This window comes from Rosa rugosa, chromosome 4 (assembly GCF_958449725.1).
Source record: "Rosa rugosa chromosome 4, drRosRugo1.1, whole genome shotgun sequence".
NCBI lineage: Eukaryota > Viridiplantae > Streptophyta > Magnoliopsida > Rosales > Rosaceae > Rosa > Rosa rugosa.
The window spans coordinates 46,107,854-46,116,570 of record NC_084823.1 but is presented as its reverse complement, the minus strand read 5'-3'; the positions used below and the strand labels follow the sequence as shown (position 1 = coordinate 46,116,570).

The 8,717-nt window shown below is 39.0% G+C and overlaps 2 protein-coding genes across 2 annotated transcripts; one reads left to right on the top strand and one right to left on the bottom strand.

Moving 5' to 3' along the window:
* Positions 1 to 2,008: 2,008 nt before the first annotated feature.
* Positions 2,009 to 3,056, bottom strand: LOC133743310 (gamma carbonic anhydrase 1, mitochondrial-like). The gene has a single exon (XM_062171187.1). It carries the CDS (start codon positions 3,005 to 3,007, stop codon positions 2,189 to 2,191), a length of 819 nt encoding a protein of 272 aa, XP_062027171.1. The 5' UTR covers positions 3,008 to 3,056; the 3' UTR covers positions 2,009 to 2,188.
* Positions 3,057 to 6,056: 3,000 nt separating this feature from the next.
* Positions 6,057 to 7,673, top strand: LOC133742003 (aldehyde oxidase GLOX-like). The gene has a single exon (XM_062169700.1). It carries the CDS (start codon positions 6,057 to 6,059, stop codon positions 7,671 to 7,673), a length of 1,617 nt encoding a protein of 538 aa, XP_062025684.1.
* Positions 7,674 to 8,717: the final 1,044 nt, after the last annotated feature.

Below are 8,717 nucleotides of genomic sequence, written 5' to 3'. Positions count from 1 at the left end.
ATTTATTAGTGTTCAGGGTCCCCACCAAGTAAAAGTTTCTCACCAAAAACTTCTTCCTCAGAACTCGGAGGTTTCCCAAGTCCAGCGGCACTTCCCCGTCTTTGAGCAATAGTAGTGTCGCTAATTTGGTCATCATCGAAGCTATTACTGCAACCATGAAAAGAGGAAGCCGCCCAACCTAAATCTCAGAAAAAGAAAATCCTAACCCTAGTAGAGCATAAGGAGAGGGAGCGAGAGAGAAAGTCGCGGTATTTTTTTGAAAATGCATGACAAGTTAGAAAGAACCTATGTATCCACATACCTCTAGTTTTATTTTCATGGCGAAATGCCTTGAGGTTTTAATTATCTAACCATATATAGCTATGTTGTCTGTTTATTTAACAGTCTTGAACTCTCTTAGAAGAGAGGACATGTCATTTGTTATAGACAAACATTAGTATTAGTATGAGAATTTTGAAGTTTCATATCTACTTCATTTACCTCATGATGGTTTAACTCTTGCAGAAGTATTTCATTTAGAGTCACTCCCCACAAAATTGAGCAGTTTTTTTGTGTTTGGTGAGATTGCGAACTTTTTTAATTACGGAGAATAAAATAATAGAATCAAAATTAACTTTGTGAAATTGTGCTTTGGTAATTTCGTACATTTTCTAATCCCAATGGACAGTATTCTTGTCTAGAGCATTTTGGATGGATGCACTCTCTCCCCACATTCATAAAAAGTACACACACACACAGGACCCTTCTAGTGAGGGATCCCTTTTTTTAGTTATTTTAAGGGATTAATTCAAATAATTACTTTTTGATCACTTATCAATATCTCAACTATTCAGTTGTTAGGTCTTTAACGTATATTGGAACTTTAGAGGTTTTATCGCAAAACTCCTCAGAGCTCTCCATTGTTTCTTGTTTACCAGTACAACCTCCTCGGAGCTCTCAAACCCCTCCTGAATTGCCATATGGTTCTTTACATATATTGGAACCTTAGAGGTTTACTGGTAAACAAAAAATAATGGAAAGGCTAAAAATATGAAGACCCGGATGGGTCAATGAAAACTTTACAAGCTGTGTGGACTTAGAACTCTCTAAGTTTTACATTAGTAGAACAAAAATCGTAGTTCATAAGATCAATTCTTGATCACCCCTAGCTAAGCCCATGACTAGGAAACTACAACGTCGAGTATGACACAATTTTTATATTTCAAGCAACGTTTAGGCACACTATATTTCAACCCAAGTTTTTGTAGTATGAAGAAAAATGTTGTTAATCACTAGAAGTACTATGTACTATTCCTAAGCATGACTCCTCTTATGTATCTCGTCCTCACCCTAAAGGCCTAAACTCTGTGGATTCCCATAGGAAGTCAAAATATGTATTTGGGCTTAATTCAAAAGGCCTTCCTGGAAATGAAAACGAAAATTAATATGAGGCTATGAGCAATCTTTCGTTGAAATAGAACACTCTAGAGGTGATGATATACAAAAATACATTGGGGATAATAAAAGAGGTGAAAAGAGAAAAATATTTAAAGGGTTGCTTCGATGATTTCAATCTATTTACGTTGTATATGAAGTAAACAAAGAACATTGCTCGACATGAACAAAATGAACAATAACAAACAAACAATGCAGAATATCAAATCACAAGTGTACGTAGCAAATAGATGGATATGGATAGGTGCTTATGGCATCGTCATTAACTCAACTGGTATGGTATGATGTGCCTCCTCCTTCTATTTTGTTATATTGTAATAGTGACTTTTTGGGTCTTTCTCAATTTCTATTATGCTAGTTTGTTTTATTGTTAACTTGTTTTAAGAGGTTTCGGTTTGGTCCCCCTCGCTACTTTTTCTTTGATTTATTCAATTAAGTGTTAGGGAGATTCCCACTCATCTTTTTCTTTGATTCTGGCATCTTCTCCACGAAACTTATCTGGCTAGTCTACTTCTCTAGCTGACTTCTTAATTTTTTTATTTTATTTTTATTTTTATTTTTTAGTTTCTGAAAAGCCGCAGAAATAGTGGATCCAATGGCTAGAAAAGATTCATCGTTCTGCCCTAAAACATGTTGGGTATTATTAGGAAAGGAAATGATACCTTTTCCACATATTTTCACTTAACAACAAATACTCCTTAATATCAAATCTCTCAAGATTTGAGTTGAGGGAGGAAAAAAACAACTTAAGCAATCATTTTTCAGCCTTGAGTGCTTTATCTGGTAATACATTATCTGGAAGAATAAGTTCTGGGGGAATTTCACGAACAACACCCAGCATTGAGTCATATTCCTCATCACGATGAGCAAACTTCTTACGAAGGGCCTTCTCAAACTCAATCTCATCAAAGGACTTCCCATTCTCAGCCGCATGGACTTGTGCAAGGTTAATGTAATTAGTGGCTGACTGGGAGATGAAAGCTATTTCTTCATCTGTGAGCTTCCTCAGGAACTTAGCTGGATTCCCTGCCCATACCTCTCCACTGGGGATCCTTGTATTCTGTCTCACAAGGGCTCCGGCAGCAACCATAGCATGTTTCTCAACAACGACACCATCAAGCAGTGTGGCTCCCATACCAACAAAGGCCTCATCCTCAACCGTACAGCCATGTACAACAGCACTGTGACCTACGGTGACATTATCACCAATAATGGTTGGCAACACCTTCCCACTTAAATTAGACTTTGCCACATGCACAAGGGAGTTGTCCTGTATGTTAGTTCCAGCTCCAATAACAATGTGGTTCACATCACCTCTCAATACACATCCATACCAAATAGAAGATCCTCTTCCCACTTGAACATCACCAATGACGGAGGCACTTGGGGCCACAAATGCATCCTTGTCAACAACAGGAGCTTTATCGAATACATTCATAAGAGTCCGATGCCTAGACAGCTGCTCTTTGAAGTAGTAGCTTCCTTGGAGGCGGCTGCCGAGGCGATCGACGGCCTGGCCGGTCTCCCTAATCCAGAATCCGACGGTGTATATCGCTCTTCCTAAAGTCCCCATCTTCTTCTTTGTTACTCCCACCAGCTCCCTAGCTGACTTCTTAATGATATATGCAAAGTACGTTGACAGAGGGTTTGGTGGCACTGAAAGTCGGCTTCTGAGAAGACTAGGACTAGGAGTGTGATCACCGATAATAGAAAGAGAAGGAGAGGAGTTGCTCTTAGAGAGGTTGCTCTAGAGAGAACTTAGATCATCTTAGAGATGTTTTGAATTGTGTTCTTTTGGTCGCGGTACTACGAGCCAAATTACTTCCAATTCCTCTCCTAGTCCTAGTGGTTCCAAAAACATAGTGATCTAAGTTCATACTTCTTTTCTTCTTTTCATACTTCTAAGTTCATACTTCTTTTCTTAATGATATATGCAAAGTTTAAAACCCTCTTTGGTTTCAAGAAAGTATTTTCGTATTGTGAATATATTAGTGGAGACATCATGTGTTATTCTGATGAGTAATTGAGAGGAACTCAATTGAAAGCATGCCGTTGGTGTTGCCTACAAAGCCGGCATTTTATACAGTAAGTAAATTGGTTGAAACTGACATAAGTGGAAATGATGAATCAGAATCTGTTGCCTAAACTTTCAGGATAGTTGTTATCTTGCTGCAACTATGTGTCCGTAAATTTTGAGAGAAGAATACACTCAGAAATTCAAATAATTCTCCGACTTCTTCAAGGTATTAAAGCACATATATGCCGTCTCTTTTTCATTACTTCCTAGAAAAAAGTTAAAGTTCACATTGAGTTACAATTATATAAGCAATACAAAATATGTATGAGAAATTTTGAAGAATGACCTTTTTTAGGCATTGAAGTTGAATTTTAATCATGTTTTTTTAAATCATTGAAAAATGACCATGTAAGCCGTAAAGGGATGAAAAATCACAACTCTCCTTACAAAATTCCAACTTCAATAATGAAAAAAAAAAAAAAATTCTATGACTAGCAGCCTTATTATTTTTTTTTTCTTTCCTACTATCTCATAAATACAAATTCCTTTACAATTGAGCTTTGATAACGATCAAGGATTAGTAAAGAATCATAGGTTGAGGAAATGGTTATCTTATCCAAATTCAATTGGAGAAGTTAATTCATAACCCATGATAAGGTTATGAAAGAATATATCCGGACCTAGAATTGATTCAAGAATACAAACAGAATGAAAGAGGAAGAGGAAGATGAAGATGACTAGAGATCTTTTGCATTGGTTGAAAACAAGAAGCAAAAAATGACGCTAAATAAGGCGAATTAGGAAGTGGCTTTTGTCACTAGGAAGAATGAAAACATAGTGTTGATAGGGACATGCCTCTGGAAAATCTCACCACCCTTCATCTTGACGAAAGATTGGTTGTGAAAGTGTGCTTGTATGATGAGCCAAACAACATACTCATACATACAGAGGAGAAGATTTTTCACACTGAAGATGATTATTGTGATTTGTGAACTCCTAACCCGGCATGGGTGGACATGTTTGCTGGAGTTTGACGGGTATAGATCAATATTGAAAATATGGATAATCTTCGACTTGTGCAATATATCGTGGTGTGAGTTGAGGGCAAGCATGTGCCTTCACTATATATTCTTCTTAAATATGGGTGTATTCGTATCGTTTAATCATGTAGATTACTACATTTGTATGGTTGATAGAACAATAACCAAGAACTTGAACAGATTCCATTCTTGCACATAGCCTGGACATGCGATTTTTGTAAATATGTATTTTTGTTTTGAGTTGCAAAGAAAAAAAAACATAGTGTTGCAATTGAAAGCTATTGGGTTTGATAACAATTAGAAATTTGACAAGGATAGTTATGATTTTTCATCTCTTAACATGGTCATTTTTCATTAATTTGAAAAAACATGGTTAAAACTCAATATGAAGGTCTAAAGAAGATAATTTTTCAAAATTTCTCCAAATGTATATGGTTTCACAATCCAGATCCCACTCATTATTTAATGGTTATACTTGATATATATATATATATATATATATATATACAGTCCGTCTCAGGTGCGGACGGTACGAATTTCCGGTTTTCCCCCACTTTCCGGCCACATTTTCACATCTTAATCGTTCAGTTTTTAGTTCCTAATGTATAGATCACCTCTGCAAAAATTCAGCAAATTTGGTTATCGTGAAGACATCCAAAACTGCAATTTACCATTATAAATACGAACGGTTCCAGTTCGACAGATTCGGTCCGTTCGTGTAAATTGCAGTTTTGGATGCCTTAACGATCACCAAATTGGCTGAAATTTTGCAGAGGTGATCTATACATTAGGACCTAAAAAATGAACGGTTAAGATGTAAAAATGTGACCGGAAAGTGGTCGAAAACAGGAAATCCATACCAAAATTTCGGTACGGACGTCCGCACCTGAGAAATATCCTCTATATATATATATATATATATATATATATATATACACATACAGTATATTGTAATTGATTTGTTATACTATTATGTGTTTACATAGGATATTGAATAGAGGCCAATACTTAATTTTGGAGAAAGGAGGACGTATACGCATCACTTTTTATCCATTTTTTGGTGCTTTCACATGCAGCTATAGCCCTAGTTCTCCACCATTGGTATCTTACCATAGTAACTCAATCAAATGGTGAAGTCCATAAGGAGATAGTCTAATTAATGGTTCCCAGAATTAACTGTATGTACTCTTCATAATAGCAATAATGACTATTTGGACAATATTAGGAGTTTACTAATGCATACTGGGCACTTTCAAAGCTTGGTTCTAGACTTCTAGTGTAAACGTGTAATTATGGGTTATTAAACGCGTTAATTTTAAAAAAATCACTAAGTTTGGCGATCTGATTCTTCTTTGATACACAATATATATCTATTGGTTGCGTGATGCGCGCAACAAAACTGAGCAGTTCAGAAATCATAATATGATCTTATCAATGTCTCTATCGAAGTATCTATAGTCTTTAATTTGACGGGTCTACAGAAACTTCTTCAGGGCCTCCTATATAAAGGGTGTCATGGTTAGGGTGCTCGATCGATCATCACTCATCGATCAGTATACTAAACAATGACAACTAAATTCTTTCTGCTGTCGTTTTCCCTCTTGATCACCGCAGCTGCTGGCGCCGGCGGCCGATGGCAGGTATTGCAGAAAAGTATTGGGGTTTCAGCCATGCACATGCAGCTGCTGCGCAACGACCGAGTCATCATGTTCGACCGAACGAATTTCGGAAAATCAAATTTGTCGCTGCCGAGGGGAATCTGCCGGAGGAACCCGAATGACACCGCGTTGAAGGTCGACTGTACCGCACATTCGGTCGAGTACGACGTCGCGAGTAACTCTTTCCGACCGCTCATGCTGTTTACCGACTCCTGGTGCTCCTCTGGGTCAGTCAGCCCCAACGGCAGTCTCGTTCAGACTGGAGGGTGGAAGGATGGCCAGATAAGGGTGAGACTGTTTGAGCCATGCAGCACTTGTGATTGGGTGGAGATTGAGAGTGCGCTGACCCACCCAAGGTGGTATGCCACAAATCACATCCTGCCAGATGGCAGGATTATAATCGTTGGCGGACGCGCGCAACCAAACTTTGAATTTTTTCCGAAGATCAAGGAGGGGGAAGGCTCCATCACTGTGCCTTTCCTTGACGAAACGAAGGACGCCGTAGAGGACAATCTGTACCCTTTTGTTTTCCTCAACGTTGATGGCAATTTATTCATATATGCCAACAATCGAGCAATTCTTCTGAACTACGTTACCGGAGAAACTGTGAAGACTTATCCCACAATAACGGGTGGCGATCCGAGATCATACCCGAGCACCGGTTCGGCGGTCTTGCTCCCTTTGAAGGTTCAAAACGGTACTGCAGAGGAGGCGCAAGTTCTTGTCTGCGGCGGAGCTCCGTTAGGGTCTTACAATAAGGCTATCAACAAAGGAATTTTCTTGGATGCCTTGAACACTTGCGCTCGGATGACCATAACAGATCCCAATCCTCGGTGGACTTTGGAGACCATGCCTGGCCCTCGAGTCATGGCGGACATGACTTTGTTGCCTGACGGAAATGTTCTCATAATCAATGGGGCATCGCAAGGCTCAGCAGGCTGGGACTTGGGCCGAGGGCCGGTTTTAAACCCGGTTCTTTACAAAACGGAAAATCCCGCCGGTACTCGCTTTGAGACCATGAATCCAACGTCCATCCCACGCATGTACCACTCAACCGCTGTTCTCTTACGTGACGGTCGCGTGTTGGTCGGTGGGAGCAATCCACACAAAGGATATGAGTTTTCCTCCGTGCTCTTCCCAACGGAACTTTCCGTGGAAGCATTTTATCCAGAATATCTCAATGCTGAATTCTCCGATGTTCGTCCCACCGTCCGTGCACCCAAATCCCAACAAGTTGTTGGCTACGGGCAAAAGGTGCAGATTGAATTTTCTATATCCGGGAAACTAGCCGCGCAGTCCTTGTTCGCATCGATGATTTCTCCATCGTTTTCAACCCACTCGTTCTCCATGAACCAACGCTCACTACTTCTCCCCATCGACAATGTCGTATCAGCTCGTAATCTGACATTTCAAGCGCAGCTCACCATGCCAAGTGATCCTAACCTGGCTCCCTCGTCGTATTATCTGCTCTTTGTTGTTCATCAAAACATACCTAGTGAGGCCACTTGGATCCGCATTGCGTAATCAACATCCTGCTTTTGTCTCTATTATCTTAATATATGAGTGTAATGTGAATAAGCCTCATTTTGGGCATATATATATATATATATATATATATATATTGAACTTTTATTTAGTCTACTTGTTTGGTTTATTTCTACTCACAAGCTTGTGTTTCACCAAATTGTTCCATCTTCAACTTGAATTATTTTTTGAAGCGGGCGTGCCTTTGGCAACCCAATCAGTTGAATATTATAGAACTTGAAGATCTAGTAGAGTGAACCTGTCTAATAATATTAAGAATATTAATCTATTAGGTAGAAAAAAGAATATGGAGTGAATGATAGCAGTCATAACTCATAACAGAAATGAATGTGTTTTTCTAACAGAGAAAGACACTAGCTAGGGAATCTTGTTAGAGAGCCAGATTCTTGAACTTGATTTGAGAATTGCATATATCTAATGGGGAATTAATTTAGTTATCTGCATTTGAAGCATGTTCAAATGTGATAGCTGAGATGCTTGCCAAGAGCAGCACTGCTATTGTGCAAGGTTTTTATTTGTACCTTCAAGTACCCGCCTGCTGTGGTGACTGAAGCTTTTGTGTTGATGATAATGGTAGATGTGCTAAGCCAAGAAATGTTGCTCTAGCTATGGCTTGTTAGTTTATCTTTATATGTTTTGAGTCAATCAGTTACAAAGAATAGGGACCAGAAACCAAGCACACAGCATCTCTGCCCAAAGAAACCGAGCGCCATCAGACTTGTTCCCTCAGTATCTAAAACTATAGCCCATTGTATTGCTTGGTGTAGTGCAGAGGAGTCCGCTTTGGGCATCCGTTACTCTGTTATTGTTTTAATTTTGCTGTGATTCTTTATGCAAGTGTTTTGTTTTTGTTGTCGCACTAGGTGTGTTAGTTTTGGAGACACCCAAAAAGTTGTTTTGTTAAATTTTGTTGCTAGATGACCCCAGACACAAGTCATGTATCATCCTTTCACCAATGATGCAGTTATGCATCTTCTTAGGCATGAAATAGTAGTAGTCTTGTTCATGATTTCGTTGCTATGA